General features: G+C 32.4%; 3 protein-coding genes across 3 annotated transcripts; 1 reads left to right on the top strand and 2 right to left on the bottom strand.

Moving 5' to 3' along the window:
* Positions 1-472: 472 nt before the first annotated feature.
* LOC122580357 (LOB domain-containing protein 25) lies at positions 473-935 on the bottom strand. The gene has a single exon (XM_043752628.1). It carries the CDS (start codon positions 933-935, stop codon positions 489-491), a length of 447 nt encoding a protein of 148 aa, XP_043608563.1. The 3' UTR covers positions 473-488.
* A 4,803-nt stretch (positions 936-5,738) lies between these two features.
* Positions 5,739-6,935, top strand: LOC122610753 (protein ALP1-like). The gene has a single exon (XM_043783714.1). It carries the CDS (start codon positions 5,739-5,741, stop codon positions 6,933-6,935), a length of 1,197 nt encoding a protein of 398 aa, XP_043639649.1.
* Positions 6,936-14,589: 7,654 nt separating this feature from the next.
* On the bottom strand, positions 14,590-18,466 carry LOC122580349 (denticleless protein homolog A). Its single transcript, XM_043752621.1, has 16 exons — positions 18,269-18,466; positions 18,075-18,187; positions 17,889-17,997; positions 17,741-17,805; positions 17,590-17,628; positions 17,267-17,363; positions 17,091-17,178; positions 16,943-17,009; positions 16,784-16,860; positions 16,609-16,690; positions 16,386-16,462; positions 16,141-16,225; positions 15,978-16,046; positions 15,831-15,898; positions 15,697-15,745; positions 14,590-15,025 (listed from the first exon to the last, which is right to left on the bottom strand). Exons 1-16 carry the CDS (start codon positions 18,333-18,335, stop codon positions 14,648-14,650), a joined length of 1,530 nt encoding a protein of 509 aa, XP_043608556.1. The 5' UTR covers positions 18,336-18,466; the 3' UTR covers positions 14,590-14,647.

Below are 18,466 nucleotides of genomic sequence, written 5' to 3' on the forward strand. Positions count from 1 at the left end.
CGACGAGCTAAATAAATAAAGCGGCATAATTAACCCATAATTTGTCATATGCATGGTCGGTTAGACTTTTTCAGTCAGTATCAAAAGTTGTTGTAACTGACGATCCACACACACACACTTTCCTCGATCTTGCAATATATATTAGTTTTGGAAGAAAACTGGTTGTATCGTTTGCTAACGATAATATCCATCCATGCCATTATTGATAATATATATGATAGGTGGGAAACAAAATTAAATTCATCACATTGTTATTAACAAATTAAATATTACTAACTAGTAATTAAGAGGATCTAATTAATGAAAAAAGGTGTTCAGGTACATTTAGATAACGAGCGTACATCAATTAATATAATTATTAACACTGCAAAAGAGAGTCTTGAACATATATATTCAGATACAATATTATCACTAATTATGATGATCTAGCTTGTCTGATCACCCTCGATCGATCTTCTTTTCCCGGGTCCTTGTATTAATGGTAATCATTAACTCCATGATGAATAAGTACTACCATAATTAGAAGAAGGCGATACATGCGAATTTGGTTGAGAACTTGGCGGTGTTGTTGATATACTTTGGCTGCTTGAAAACCGAATAAGATCTGCATTAGTTGCGTCAAGTTCCTTTTGGAGCCGAAGAACTTGCCTTTGGAGTACAGAAATAGCACCAACGCAGCCATAAACGGGGTCTTTAAGGCGTGCCTCGGCCTCATAGGCAAGAGAACTGACAGCATCTTCCCTTTGGTGGGGTGCAATTTCATTGAGGAGTTTGCTAACATTGCTCGCGCCAAATATTTTGTGGACGTTGACGAATTTTGTTGGATCTTCGGGTGGGAAATAGGGGGCGAACACACATCCCTGGATGCATTTCCTTCTTAAGAACTTGCAGGCAGCGCAGGGAGCACTTGGATGACTACTACTGGAAGAAGCCATATTTGTTTATGCATGTATGTGTTAAGTTGTGCCACTCGATCTCTCTCTATATATATATATTAAAATTAAAATTACGTTAACTAAATTTTCATGCTCTCAATATTATTATTGGATTAAAAAGAAAATAGATTAAACTTAACCATATATAGATATAGAGATTTTTATTTGTATATGTGTTTTGCAAGGCAGGAAGGAAGATTTACACAGATATTGGTTAAGTGTACTAATTAATTAAGGTATATATATATATATAGTTCTAATTAATAAATCAAAGTTAGACTAAATCGATCAACTGGAAATTAACATAAAACTGATCTATAATTGTTCATTCAATTCTTTCCGAACTAAAAATGACTCTGAAAATGAACAAATATACGTACGTACGTATCCAAAAAAGATGATCAGACAGTAAGGTCAGCTCATAGTTCGTGTTCACCTTCAGTTACTAGTAGAAAGTTCAAACCGAATTTTTTTTTGTTTGTTTTAAAAAGTAATTATTTACATCTATATATGTACTTCAAGTTCAAACTTAACATCTCATGTAGTTTTCATCTTCAAATACCAAATCATCAACTTATTTATATATTATTATGATATGATATGATATGATAATAAATATAGTTATATTTTTATTTTTATTTTAAAAAAAACCCTTCAATTTCGTTGCATATCTACAAGTCAAAAGTGGACTACCTATATTGTTTTACATGGATCTGTCAACAACTGATCATCCAAAAAATATATCTTCACCAGCCTTTTGTTAATTACGTAATACGTCGTTAGAACTTAGAAACCAAAAAATGAAAGAAGTTTTACATCATCATCCGCAAGTGACCCGATTTAGGTTTTCTTGAGTATATATGAAACAGAAGTCATTCAATTCTTATGTTTTCAAATAATGAAATACACATAGCGATCGACTCATTATATATGCATATAAGGGAATGATTCAATCCAAAAGAATTTAGCTAATTATATATATATGCCCAAATATTATTAATACTTGAAATTATCATTTGTTCAAGATATATTCTATAGCTAGTCACGTGCCGGAAGATATATTGGACTACAAACATCAGTCCTGAATCCTGATCGACAATATTCATTTTTAATTTAGTTAATATTTAAGTCTTGATCCTTCGAAACTTTGGTCCCTTATTATACTATAGATATGTGTGTGTATGTGATATATATTCCTTGGGATATATACGCATATACACATAGATCTTTGAACATAAACCATTCATATATCCCTCACTCCACTCAAAGATAGACACTAAGTTACAAAAAGCTAGCTAGCTAGGCTGCCATGGTTTGTGATCAAATAAATTCAACATGAAAAGATATATCAAAATTAAGAACAATAGAATTCTTGTTACCTAGCTACCAAGTTTACTACTCCTAGCATATATTTATATAGCATGTACAAGCAAACAATAAGTACTTCATCAAGAACCCCATGGAGCAAAATAAATTAGAAATCAACTACTTTAGTACTCTAGCTTATATCAAGTTAATTTATATACTTTGAATTTAGCTAAATTTGCATGAGAAAATATTAACACTTAATTAGGGTTTTGTTCGTTAATTTTCTTGATGTATAAGGATTTCTCTATTTAAGAAAGACAAAAGGGACTTGCAAATAAAGAACAACAAACTGAAACAAATAATATATTATATCATATATATATATAATGGTACCTTTGTTATGTTCTTCTAGCTAGCTAGTGAATTTAGCTAGTTGAGTAAGATCTCATAATTAGTATGGTATCGAATTGATTACCTACTAAGTGCTGAGTGTGTAAATATTCTTTGAATCCAAAATTGTAACTATAATTGTGAGCTAGCCATGGATCGATGACTTGGATGTTATATATATATATATATATATATAGTTTCTTTGAATCAGGAGTGGAAGTAATTAAACCCTAGCTAGATACACATGTGAACATCAATTGAAGCCAGACTATAATTATATGCACTAACAAAAGAGAATTAGGTAAAGTTTTTTCTCCTTTTAAAAGAGGAATAGAGAGGAAGAGAGAGGAATTATAAGAGAGGAATAGAGAGAAAGAGAGAGGAATTATGGAGCATGAGAAATTTGGGGCAAGCAAATCACACTTAGTAATAAAAAGGTATATTTATATTTATATGGGTGTTAAATAATCTAATAGGTAGTGTTTGTTTAGTGTTTAAAAAAAATGTTAAATAATCTAATAGGTAGTGTTTGTTTAGTGTTAAAAAAAAAGAAAAAAAGAGAAAAAAAAGTTGTGACTAATTAATAAAATACTTAATTTGTTAAGTCATTAAAAGTGTTTATTCTTTTCACTTAATTTAATTCATTCAATTCGGTCATTGACTTTAATTAGTATGAGGGCTTAAAGCTCGTGCGTTGCACGACGGGGATGAATTAAATTTGATTGTGTGTTGCAAACTCATTAAAAAAGTATTAAGAAAACTATTTGGTTGGTGGTCGGATGAGAAAAGAACATGTGTAATTTCTTGAATAATTACATTAGGAAACCGGATACATTAGAGCATGGAAATACACAATTATATACTCCCTCCGTCCCAATTTAAATGTCATGTTGACTAACTTTGACCGTAAATAACTTTATTTGTACTATATAGTAGTTGATGAAACTTATATAAACGAAAAGTACATTAAAAACTCAATCCATTCATATATTTTATATCAAGTGTTATCATAGATACCTCATATCATTTGGGTGTATGTAAAGTTGTTCTTGCAGTGTCAACTAATATAATAAAAACATAAACAATTGCAAAAGTTAATTGCCAACTTATATTGGTCTTGTTTAACGTCAAAGGCTCGTCTCCTATGGGTGCGTTAAAGGAAGCCTGGAAACAATTTCAAGAGCTAATTAGCAAGGGCTCAATATATAAACATTTGTTATAATGCCAGGTGACAAATAAATGTCAAATGACATAATTAATTATAACATATATAGCGTTTGATAAGAGCAAAATTAAAGAACCATTAGACTGACATGATATAGGGCATTAGTCTATCATGTAAGATTCTCTGAAAACAATACAAAAAGACCAAGTAACATATAATTCACTAAGAATTTTGAGTTAGTTACGGCTTTTAAGGATGTAAGAATTCTAAGCCAAATCGATAGATAAATCATTAACTAAAGTTTAAATAAAAATATAATAGAATGGTTAGTTATCTATATTATGTTTGCATTAGAAATTAGTCTAAGTAAACTTTCTAATAATTTAACTATAAAAGAATGCCAAAAAATGACAGGCAAAGATCATTATAATTTAAAAGGCAACAAATCTAGACTAATCGTTAATTTGTTTTTTATTATTAGTGATTTGATAAGTAGTACACAACATTGAAAGAGAATCTTATGTATCAATATGCTAAGTTGCCAATAGAAAGATGAGATAAATATTAAAGGAAATGATTGCTAATAAAACTATCTTCATTAAGAAGATTAATAACTTCAGTAAAAAAAATAGATAAGTTGGAGAAGATGACCTTTGTTACAATCAACATCGGTAAAGCTTGCACAGTTTGTAAGAAGGAAGATGATTAGAGGGTATGATAAAGAACGAAATGGTTAGGGTATTAGTAATTGACGGTAGTCGGAAAGTTTTTCACACCAGAAAATAATCTATTTATTAAATGATTGACCTTTCGCATACATAGTCATTACGTTTCGCATACATAGCCGTTGATATTTTCTTGCACCAACTCCCATTTTCTTTGCAGGAGAATTGATCATTGTATTAGCAACCAAACCATTATTATCATTAAGAAGAGTGATTAAGAATAGAGATGTTGTAGATTTAAAATTGTTTCAAAAACTTAACTTTTATATATATATAGATTGATAGCTATAGATAAGGTCCGATTCCTTTAATATCAAAGCTCCGAATTTTGTTTACACATGGCATTAGCTACGAAACATAAATAATTTTACTCCGTACGTAGTATTTATAGCGATAGTTTTGGATGTCCATTTCTACAACTATATATGTGAAATTACAATAACTTCTTTATCCTTTAGATTTGGTACATACGAACTAGCTAGGTGATCTAAATCATATAATCAATCTGGAATATATCTATTGAAAAACTTATATTATTTATTTGGGAACCCTACAGTACTACAGAAATATATAGATGACTCATGCGTGAAGGACGAAAAATGGTTTGCTATAACCTGAGGGACCGTCACTAAGGGCTTAGCCCACCACCATTTCGTGGAACGGGGTCCATCAAATCTATATTATTTCCATATGCGTCCGGTGACAACTCCTTTAAAACGGATTAGGGCAACGTACGCCGTACCATATTTATACGTTCTCAACACGTAACCCATATGATTTTTTTTTAATAGGTTTTTATTAAAAGAAAATAAAAAATAAAATAAATTCAAAATATTTAAAAAAAACCCACACTAAAAAAGAGAAAGAGGGGGGAAACTAGCTAGCTAGTGGTTCTTAGGGGAGAAGGAGTGGGGCTCGGGTAGGGACTCGGGTACCCCGACTACGAGCGGCTACACCATTTCCTGTGCTTAGGTAGCAAGCGGGTAAGGTGAGTTTGGGTATCAAAACGAGCTAATTAACCGAGTAGCGGGCATCAAATTGAGCGTTGGAAAGTTGTGGACCCCCCCCCCCAACGGCTAAAAGTGTTTAGTTTAAAAAAAAAAAAAAAAACCTTTCTCCCTATATATACATATACAACTTATGTATTCATTTTAACACACACAACAAACACACATATCATTTTAACACACACAAAAAAAAACCCTTTCTCCTCAAATGTCTAGTTCATCGAAATCTCATTGTGTCGTTGTCGAATCGGATTCATCATCCGAATCCGATGGTATGTTCCTGCATAACGCACTTCAGTGGATGGAAGACACGGCATCTTCCAACGCGGTTCAAAATCGCAGAACCGTAGAGCGCCAACGCGAAATTGGTCATCAAATTTTACTTAATGATTGGTTCGTTGATGAGCCAAAATTTAATGACGCTTACTTTCGAAAGAAATTTCGAATGGAAAAAAGCATGTTTTTGAAAATCGTCGACGACATCGAGGCGAATTTTCCATATTTTAGAGACGAGTTCGATGCACGTGGGCGAGACAATTTCAAACCGCTCCAAAAAGTCGCATCGGCGGTACGCCAACTCGTAACGGGCAATCCGCCCGACGAGTACGATGAGTACTTACACATGGTCGCGAGAACCGGCCGCGATTCTCTTGATCAATTTTGTGACGCCATCATTAAGTTGTATGGCCGTGAGTACTTACGTAGGCCTACCCAACACGACGTTGCTCGTATTCTCCAAGCTCACGAAGAGCGCCATCACATGTCGGGGATGCTTGGTAGCATCGATTGTACACATGTCGAGTGGTTAAATTGTCCAAGACACTTGAAAGGACAATATACGAGAGGCGACCATGGCGTTCCCACTATTATGCTTGAGATAACCACTTCTCAAGACTTGTGGATTTGGCATGCTTATTTTGGTGCTCCTGGTTCAAACAACGACATCAACGTGTGGAACCAATCCGACTTGTATCACATGGAGCGAAATGACACGGCCCCGGATACTTCATTTGTCGTTAATGGTCGAGAGTACAAACGCGGTTATTATCTAACCGATGGCATCTACAACAAGTACTCGACGTTTGTTAAAGCATACTTGTATCCTACTGACCCAAAGGAGAAAAGATTTAAGAAGTTACAAGAGGGGGCGAGGAAAGATGTGGAGCGTGCTTTTGGGGTTCTAAAAGGAAAGTGGAATATTCTTAGACCTCCTCTCCGACCCCTGATCAAACACAAGATTGGTCAATATGTTTACGCGGCGTGTATTTTGCATAACATGGTGATAAAAAGTGATGGTCGAGCTATCTCGCCGGTTCACATCATGGACCAACCGGTCCAACCAGTGTGGGACGAGACCTCCTTAGCGGAATTACTAAACGAAGACATTCATCATCGTCTTCGTTAGGGCTGTCAATGGTTCGGGTTGGCAGGTTCGGGTTGGCGGATTGAAAAACTCCGACCCTAACCCAACCCACTAAAAGTATCAGGTCAGAAATTTCAACCCTGACCCACAACCCGCCAACCCATAACCCAACCCATGTGACCCGAGAAGCAAATATATATAAATATAAAATGGAATAAATCAACCAATATAAAGCTTTATCATTGATGGTGTAAGCCGAAAATGAAGGGTACAAAAAAGAAAGAAATACGAGGGTATTGTTAATACTTGGCATAAAGTTAACAAACTTACTGCCTCATCCTACATCATATATCATTTCACAGAATTTTGAATCCACCTTTTATTTCATATTTGAAGTTACTTTAGGTTAGAACTATAAAAAATGAGAATAGGACGTATGAATTAGGTGTAATGTGGAGTATGAACTATTATATATAATTCAATTATTTTAAAGATATTGGGTTGACGGGTCGACCTGACAACCCCACAACCCAACCCAGAAAAAAATCAGGTTGGTGGGTTGGCGGGTTGGTGGGTCGAAAATAATCAACCCTAACCTTATTTTTTCGGGTTGGGTTTAGGTTGGGTTTTGGGTTGGGTCGAAATTAACAGCCCTAGTCTTCGTTATGACCTCACTGAACACGTGTGGGCTCAAGACTTGGAACATCTTGACAACTAGTTTTTTTTAAATAAGTATAGTGTTTTTATTTTAATGTTTTTTTTATTATGTATTGTTTTTATTTTAATGTTTTTTTTAATTATGTATTGTTTTTTTTAAGTGTTATGTAATGTTTTTTTATTATATATATTTTTTTTAAGTGTTATGTTATGTTTTTTTAAGTTTTTAATAAAATGTTTAGTTAAATTATTGGTAGAATAAAAATAAAAGAAAAAGAAAATGAATTTGGGTAAGTTTAATGAATTGGGTATGTATTTCAAGTGTTTTGGGTAAGAATTGGGTTAAATTGGGTATTGGTGAGTTAAAAGGTTTTGATTGGATGAAGGATTGAGTATATTAACCAACTCTACAACCACTCCTTCCCCGCTTAGAGTTCTCACCTATGTTTTGATTCTTATATTAACCTTACCCTACATAACTCGATCTAAAACACATGTTGAATAAATTTTGTCTTTTTTATATTATTAATTAACCTACTTTTTAAAAATTATTTATACATCATATCATCAACAAATTGTTGTTTGTCGTTTGATTTTTGCATTTTTACTATCATATCGAATTAAGATAAATATTATATATTTATGTTGGATTGACAATACTAGATAATGTTTTTGAATGAGTTGTGACTATAATAAGCCGGATCAACCAGTTTGAACCAAAACTGACCACTAAAAAAGGTCAACCTAGCCAGTAAATGCCGAATTGTAAAACATTAAAGATGCTTAAATATCAAGTATACGTGTAATTAGCAAAGAGACCAACTTTTCGCCTGTTACAAAACTTGGTCATCAAAATGTTAATTTGTCGTTAAGGTTAGATTCATTGCATTGTCCTTTTTGAAAAACTAGTGCTGCCGTTTTTATTTTATATATTTTAGATATAATATCGTGCTGCAATATATTCCAATATCTTAATGCATGCGTAACTGGTGGAGTTAATGAAAAATAATAATCTATATATTATCTAATTATTTATATGTATAAAATGTTTTTAAAAAAAAAAGTTATATGTAGTATACAATTTTTATATCCAGTAGTATTACAGTATAGCTAAAAGCCTGAAATACTATCATAGGAAGAAAAAAATGGAGCAATATAAAGCTTATATGCTAATGATCGCACTAGGTCACGGCCAAAGGGGTTAAGGATTGTGAAGGTGGGTTTCTTGCAAGTTATGGTTTTGTTGTTGTATGGTTTTATTCCTATAAGAGATTGAGATCCTCTAAAGTTAAAACACAACTTTATTGGTAAAGTTGGTATCTTGACCATTGTATTAAAATCAAAGGCCAAAATTCAAAAATCATATTTAAATCTTGACCATTGATTTTAATCCAAAGGTCAAAATATGTTTAACTTCACCTATCAAGTTGAAAACAACTTTAGAGGATCTCCATCCAAATATAAGAGAGTTAGGCTAATTTTTTTTTCTTTAGGGGATTATTCTAAAGTTATAGAAGATTACGATTGGATCCCAAATATCATGTCCGAGGTATTCGGGAGTTAATATGATGTTCCTTTTGGAAAGCATTTGGATATAATCCGAAAAGAATAATCCTCTACGGAGCTTAGTGGAGGAGCTCCGGAGTTAATCTTGTTATAGAGGTGGTGCACCGTAATCTTAGATTTAGGAGCGAAGCTCCGTTAGTTAAATGAATAATTTACTACTACGAAAGGGCCTTTGTAATTAGCTTTGATATGGAGGAAAAGGCTTAATTACAAGAGACTGTTGCATTAGACTCTAATAACAAAATGTGCTTTATGGTCACTCCTTGAAGGGATAAGTACCGAGCATTAATCCTTGATAATATCGGATATCATCTGATTACCAGATGCAAAAACCGGTTTGATCCATCAAAACTAAATTTGAGATTTTAGCACATATCTCGAGGAACAATTTGAGATATGAACGACGGAAGCTAAAGCTTGTTCCTTAATATAAATATTCGTTGACCTTTTTCAGAGTAAATTTTACTCTTTTCATTAATTTTTGGAAAATAATAACATAAATTTGAGACTCACCATCGGGTTTTGTCGGGCTGTATGTGAAGTCTTTTACTCGGGTAATTTTAGGTTTGAATGTCCTTATTGTTACTTACATTTTGAAAAAGAAAAAAAGCAACAAAATCTTACTATTTCTTTTCCACTTATGCTCTCCTTTTATTTCATTTTTATGTTTTTTTTTCTTTTCATTTGTTTTCTTTCTTTAAAAAAAAGATATATGGATTTTGTTAGTAACAGCCCTTAAGGTTGTCAGTAAAACTAATTGGGTGCATTAAAATTTGTACCTTGCTGTTAAAAAAATCAGGGAGCGGTTTTTAATATATAATGTACAAGTTTTTAAACATGTAATATGTTGTTAGTGACAGTCCTTAGGGCTGTCATTATCAATTTCCATAATTTTTTTTACTAGCAATGAAGTTGGAAAAATGGTAAGATGATCGTATATGATTATTAATTTCTTTGTTTTAAACTTTCCTTACACTCTTAATATATATCTTTCGAAAATACAGTCCATTACGAACAGGACTACCAAAACTCAATTTTTATGTTTCCCATCTTAACAACCAAGTAATTAGCTATGACCTCAACTTTGTACTTAAAAGTCCTTTTTACCTTATGTAGTTATGTAACAACTTACCATATTAAGATTTTAATAAACTAAATTTAAATATTTATGTTGGACGTTGAGTTAATAAATTCATTCTCTTGCTTTAATTTTCGTGCAATGAATATAAAAACAACAATATTACAGGTTGATTGGTGGAGTTGATCGAAGTCATATAATTATATGAGAATGTTGATGTTTTATTCTCCTCAATAAAATCCAACATCAGATGTGGGTCCCTACGCCGACCAAACCAATTATTCATTCGTATTCTTCACCATCGATCAAAGATCTCATCAATGATATCGTGATCTCCTATATATATAAGGTTGCCAATCATTTAACAAATAAATAATGGTATCTACGGTTCGATAAGAACTTAGAATACTAAACAGATATATCCGTTTAAACAAATGTTAATTATGGAATTCTAAACAACTTTTCGAAGATTCTTTTGTAATGAATGGAAATTATGATTTCGTTTAATATGAAAGTCATAATATTTTAATGTTTTTCTTTTTCTTTTTCTTTTTCTTTTTCTTTTTCTTATTTAACAAGTTAAATATTTATGAGTTGTTTAGGGTGAAATTTTTGGAAAGATTATTAAATTATTATGTTTGTATCTCTAAATTAATCATAAAGAAAATTTGATAAAAAAAATGAACTTTTACGTTTCTATAAGAAAAAAAGTACATACTAATCTAGTAATTTACTTTTAAATTACACGAATAATATGAAACCTAAAACTCTTGAAAAACTTCAATTTCCACCCACACAAAATATGAGAAGTAAGACTCGACCTAGATAGATCTTCCTAAATCCTAATATACCACAACCCCATTGACAATCCAAGTGTTTTGAGAAATTTGAATAAGCAAATACTCGTATTATTTTGTGAAGTTAATGCAAAAAAGAGACGGTTACTTCAAATATATGAGATTAATTATAGTACCCCAAGTTTCGAGTATCGTCTAAAGTTTGTTCTTTTTGTGATGTACTTTCCCTCTTTTTCAACACCATTTACACAAAGATATTAGTAACTTTTGAAACCAAAACCTTTACAACTTCACTTAATCGATGATATCTAGCTCTTTAAAGTTTAATTGCAACCTTCCATCGTCTGAATTGAAGGTACCACCATCGATACCCTCTCTTCTTATTCTTTATTTAGGTGTCTCTTTTACGTCCATGGGACGGCATTTGCCTCAATGTCACAAACGTGTAAATATGTACGATACCTTGCGACATACTGTATAATACTTTGCGAAGTTTAATTATGTGAGATGTATTGACCACAATCAACATATGCAAGCATAAGATGAGCTAGGTAGTTTAATGAATTTGTTTTGACTAATGATTTTGCTCTAAATCTAGGATAAATAGAATGATACAAATTGTTTACATGTTAAATCTAATACTTACTATCTTATAAAGCATTTTTCTCTTTTTTAAAATCTCAAAAGATGATTTGAACTACCTAAATTACCTATCTTTTTTATTCACTAATTTAAACATCTTCACCTAATATACCTATAATAACCTTACATCTTAACCATTTATTTTTCTCTCTTTCCTCAAATATCAACCACTCATTTTTTCTCTTTCCTCCATAAATCATTTTATTCCTCTAATTCATTCAAAAAATTTTATCTCAAAAACCATATATCGATAAATTATAAAAATTGTATGGGTGTTCTTAAAATTTCATGTTCTTTCATTAGAGATGTCATTCGATATATTTTGACGAATTTTTAAATCCGATGGCGGAACCCGTACGGCTAAGACATTTAGCTAGTATGCTCTAAGATTTTACCTATCACACCACTATCTCACCACCGTAACTGACACTATCTCTCTCGTATTTCAATAATGTAAGAATAGATGGTGCAATAATTGGATGGGGCATGCATATGCACAGTAAACAAATCTTTGTGGAAATCATATTTCCTATGAGTGACAGTGAATGAAGAAAAAGAGAGGGAAAAAAAAAAAGAAAGAAAACGAAACTTTAGTATTTAGACTTTAGAGGTATCGTCCATCGTTTTCATTTCATAACCCAAACTTTATTTCATTCAGGCTGTCCCCTCGCCGACAAATGGACATAATGTTTATAATTAGCAAGTCAACTAAGTCGTCGTTTTTTTTTAAACAGCAAGTCATCAAAGTCTTGACCGAACTTGATAAAAATTGAACTCCGTTAGAAAAATCAGATCTAATATCAGTTAATTGTAGTTCGGATGATTATACATTAATTACTCAACTAAATCCTTCAATTCCCCGTGAGTTGATCAAATCGCACTGAGATGTTTTTGTTATTTTTTTATTTGGTCAAATTTAATCGCTTATATTTCATTTGAATCTGAAAAAAAAACAACTGGGTTAAATCAGTGGTCCTTTTCTACCTATGGTAGAACCTGGAAGCAGTCTCTCTACCTTTGGTAGGGGTAAGGCTGTCTACATATCAACCTCCCCATACACCGTTGAAGACAGTATTGAGACCCAAAACCCGTAGAAGACGTCATTGTGAGTTACTTTACTTTACTTTATTATATTTCATTTGAATATGAAACTTCTAGCCAGTAATTTATGCATCATTCTTTCAACCATACATGATGGTGGAATCACTAATTAAAAAAAAAAAAGTTCTTTTTTTATTGTCATGGAACTGGTAGAAATTGGCACCTTTTATTCAAAACGGGTTAATCTTCGGGTTAATTAACAAACTTATAAACGATGTTTTAATTTGTTGCAAATTAATCATTGGCCACTTTTGTGTTATAATATCAAATTTAACCCTTTACATAGAAAAATGAAATCTTTTTACAATTTGCGCTAGTTCTCTAGTATTAACGACTATACATAAAGCATGTAATCCTAATCATTACTTGTCCGATCATTGGTTGCTTTAATGGTTTTAAAAAGTAAACATATTGCATTTAACCCTAATCATTACTTGTCCGATCATTTGTTGCTTTAATGGTTTTAAAAAGAAAAATAGATTTTAAAACATAGTACGAGTATATATTTAGGTTGCTTTCATTATAAGATTAAATATTGCATTTTTCGTTGTGCTACAATCTTTTCCCATCGCGTTTGCTAAGAAGTACTGCTTAAGTAGGTATTTAGTCTCTATCTTTAGTAGTCAAAAGTTTGTTTATTGCATGAAAAATAAATATCATACTACTAGATTATTAAGAAGTACAGCAACCGTCGATGATCAATGATGATGTAAAACTAGACTCTAACTTCAAAGTAAGTTTTTGAAATGCTTTCCTTGTTAAGAAATTAACTGATGTTGATTTTCTTTCATATCAATGTACGTACCATATTGATGATTACTATTAAGTCATGGTATATTGATCATCGTGTGTACTTAAAATTTTAAAATTTAATACCATAACGGTCAGAGGCGGTACCAGGAAAAAATTCCAAATGAGGCAAACTTAGAAAACTTATGAAAAATAAATTTAAAAGGGAACAAAATGTTAAAAACCTATATAAAATTTTTAAAAATTGATGAAAAAATTAAAAATACATGACAAAATTTAAATTTGGAGGGGGCATTGGACCCCCTTGCCCCCCCCCCCTTAGTACCGCCCCTGATAACGGTTATCTTATCTATTTTTATTTTAAGAGTCATATGTCCGCGCATTGCGGCGGTGATGGTGGTAGCGGCGCGGGGTGGTGGTGGCGACGGCGGTGACAGGTGGTGGACACAATGGTGGTGAATATAATAGTAATTGATGTTACATGAGGTAGTGCAATTATTTTAATGATCGGGGAATTTATATTGTAAACTATTTTATTATGAGTATTATACGTATATTAGCTGAACATGTTTAAGTTAATGAATAGAAAAACGATATTTTAAATAGTTTAAAGTTGTAATTTGAGAAAAGAGGAGGAGTTAGATGCTTTATATAATACTAGTATAGATAAAAGACAATTGTTCGAAAATTCAATTACCCAATGTGAATTAGAGAGATTAATGGATAATATAATGGCTACGAAAATCAAAGTAATCTATCGTTGACAACATATGTTCATGGGCTTAAATGACTTAAAGAATATAACAAGAAACAAATTGTTTAGCAAAACTAACTTAAACGAATACATTAACAAAAAGTTTTGAGTGTCTACTGTCTAGAAACCGTCTTTGTACACAAATTGTGTAAAATTTAACTCAATCGAGAAAACATGTTTTTATATTTTTAAACTTAACCAAATCGATAACAAAAACTTCATGACCGAATAATTGGACATTTGCAGTATACTCCTCTTTGCATTTGAAGTATAAACCTGCAATTTTAAGAACTATATCTGCATTGTTTGATAATATGAAACTAACCTTATTTAGTACTTAGTATGGTCATTAGCAAAAGTATATGTTCTTAGATAACCTCCATGATATACAACAAAAACTGTGCAAGGCCTATGATGAAGGGGCCACAAAATAATCTAAAATGGTTTTTCTTTTTAAAGAGGGTGGAGGATTCAGCACAGAGGAAGGGCTGCCAAAACTTGTATCTGGGGATCTTTCACATGTTTCAATGATGTGTGACTTTGATATCTGTTTTTTGAGTGATTCAGGAGTTCTCATTTCAGGAACTGATATTAGATCTGGAGAGTCAACCTTCAATGGTGGTTCGGCTGAAGAATCAGGTTCATCCCCATTAACTTGGTCGTTTGTTTCTTCATCTGTAAAAAGCTTTCGACGCTTAATCCCTGGAAGAGTTTTTTCTCTCCTTCGAATGGATGAAGGAGATCTTGTAGTTGAATAGCAACTGCTGTTAATGTTCCAAAGCTGGACCTGACATGCCAATACAAGTACACATGAGACATTGCATGGCATAATACATGTAAGAATTCCCTTTTGAGAGGAGATCATTACAACATGTTTGAAAAAAAAATTCATCAACATTCCAATATTTCACGCTTTAGGGGATTGCACAAATTTAAATAGTAGTTTTAGCCATTTAACTTTACAGAAGTTGACTAATTTCAGTTCACAGCCTTTTTCTAGTAAATCAAACAAGCAAAGTTTAAAATTAGCCAAGAGAATGTGACAACTGATAACCAGGTCGGAAGTTGCAGAAAGTATACTGCAAACGCATAGAGCCTCAACATTTGTATGATGATAATATGATGTTTGTAATCATTAATAGGACCTAAATATTTACCAAATAGGAAGAAAAAAAAAAAAATAACAGGACAAAAACTTTGATCTCTGGGTCATACATCACAGGTTCAGAACCCTTTTTGACTGCACTAAAACAATCGCATTTTTTCACTTGTTTACCCATCTCACCAATTGTATCACCACTACATTTAACTAACCATCGAGCACTATATAGACTATGTGCTCAAAATTGTTGCATATGCTACAGAGCGAAGTGGTATAGACATAAAGTAGAGTCTGGCTTTGACATCTGTAAGCTACATACTAAATTTTGATTTCGTAGATTTTAAAGTAACACTTACCACAGAATCATCTGCACATGTAGCTATTTTACCCATCTCATATGAACACCTGGAGGTAAATAAACAATAAGTCTACATACATGTGTCAAGTTTAAGAGAAAACTAAAAGTGAAAAAGTTTTAAAAAATGCATACCAATCTACTGCTGTTACTTCAGCATCATGGCCTTCAAGTTTAATAGGATCTACTTGAGGTTTATTTACCTGTATTAAAATATACATTAGTAATGATATACTATCCTGCAATGAAGAAAAAGAAGTATTGTCTAGAAGAGAAACTGACCTGCCATACATAGGCAAATCCATCGCTAGAACCACTAAGTATATGACCTGCATCAGGGCTCAACTTTGCCTGCAAATTTGGGCATAAAGATCACAAGGTCGTCATATAAAGTAGAAGTTTAAAATTTTACTGATTGATGGCGGAAGCCATGCTTAGTGCTTACCTTGACAAAAAATGTACCAATATCACATCCTTTGAAACTTTTAACTGGCCCCTTATCAAGTTGAAGTACATTGAAGAGATGTATGCTGTAAATGCCAAAAACACGTCAAAAGTCATCCACAATTATTAACATAAGATTTTAGGAATTTATGCTCGTCTTGGTTTACTAAAGATGTAATTACATGAATTTTTTGAAAGAAAAATAACATTGGAAAGCACAAATACATCAAGACATTAAAATTGCACCTGCTGTCCATACATGAAGCTGAAATATATACCCCATTTAAATCTTGAGACAAGCTGGATATGCCATATGATCTTGCCTGAAAAAAGATCAAATCCGTCAGGTAAATACTTATTCACATGTTGTAGTTGTGTCTATGATTGCTAACACACACACACACAAAAGAAACCCTTAACAGCCACCACTAATATATGGTTTAGCATAATATAAAACATAGAAACATACCCATTTTGGTGATGGCATATCTTGACAACAAGCCTGAGTAATTGGAGCTTTAAGATTCCTTGTATCCCAAAATTTAACAACACTATAACAAAGTAACATTTCGGATGATTAAAAACTGTTCGATACACAAAAAAAGTTGAATAAAGCAAATGCGTCTTAGTAGCCTCTTGCACACCTGTCTGCTGCTCCAGCGGTAGCAATGGAAACCTCATCTTTTAAATAAAGAACGGATGTAACACTCATGGAAGCAGCCTTTAGCAAAATAAAATATTTAGTTGAGAATTCTGGAGGATTAGCGTATTACATAGCACAATGAAAACACCTACTAACTAACCTTGGTATTTCTACCCCGCATTTTAACACTTGGTGAAACATGAGCACCTTGAACAATTGCTATTGTCCTGAAAAAAGTGTCTACTCAGTATCCACCTATATCTAAATCATGATCATTGTGTAACTAGATACCAAAAATATAAACTTACGCAGATGCGGCATTTGCTCGTGTACGTTTACAGTACCTCAAGTCCCACAAAGCAAAGGACCCGTCTCTTGAACCAGATACAATAATATCTTCCATACAAAAATGATCACTCAAATTCAGCATTCAGATACTTTTCAGTTGCAAAATAACCAAAAGACTTCCCAATAATAAGCATACCATTGTTAGAGGGGTGGCCACTGATGGATTTCACACTTCCAGTGTGCCCAGTTAGTACTTCAATACACTTTTTTTCTTGAGAGTCCCATACTTTAATCTATCCAAAAACATTAGAGTGCATATAATCAGACAACTAATCAAATCTTGTAACCATACACCACCATAAAATATTCCTAATGTATCTATCCAACTTATATGATTGTCAATTCAAGAAAACTATCAGTTGCATAATAAAAAAGAATAACAAGATACACACAAAAATCAGATAAACAATAGATCATTTCAATATTGGATGCACACAAAAGATAATGATAGTGACTTACAGAATGATCACCGCAAGCGGTTAGTAAATTCGTATCGTCCTGCAATTATGAAACACAGGATTCATTCAAAATTAAAAATCAATACTCATTGAGCCACAACATTATAACTACCAACAATACATATCATTTATGCATCAAAAAAAGGTTATACCTTTATCCAACAAACGTCAAAAATAGCATTATCATGAGCAAGCCACTCAAATACCCTGGCTTTCTCTGCCCAAAATTTAAACAACATTCTAATTATGATATCCATATACACATATATGTTGAAAAAATTTGTATGTATATATTGTTACCTCTATTTTCAGCACTAGTTGATAAAGAAGAAAACTTTAGCCGAGTATTATATAAGCAAACATATCCATCTTCACCAGTAACGGCTAAAATATGAGCATTCTTTGCTGTCTGCAAAAACAACATAATTATAAAAATTTCAAAAGAAATTTCTTTTTTAAAATTAAAAATATAAATCAAAGTAATACCTTGCAAAAGGATAAAGACATAGGAGGAGTAATATCATCTTCAAGTCCATAATCAAAACCCCCGAGTTCAGTATATTGACTCGATTCGCCCTCGAAACACGGTCGCTTTCGTACTAAACGAAATTGAAAAGAAAAAAAAATATAAGAAAAATTTAAATAAGCGGGTGTGAAAATGAAAATGGGGGTTACCGTACCTCTGAAGCCAATGAGCTCTCTGGAAGTGATGTTATGAAAGACAGATCTGTTTGATGATCTCACCATTTTTTGGTATAATTAGTTAATAAATAATGAATTTAATCTCTCTGATTGTGTGTGTGTTTTTTTGGTGAAAAATTAATTGAAGATGAAAGTGAATTGTTTGGGAAGAAAATTATTTGATGAAAATTAGGCGG

Source organism: Erigeron canadensis, chromosome 8 (assembly GCF_010389155.1).
Source record: "Erigeron canadensis isolate Cc75 chromosome 8, C_canadensis_v1, whole genome shotgun sequence".
NCBI classification, from domain to species: domain Eukaryota; kingdom Viridiplantae; phylum Streptophyta; class Magnoliopsida; order Asterales; family Asteraceae; genus Erigeron; species Erigeron canadensis.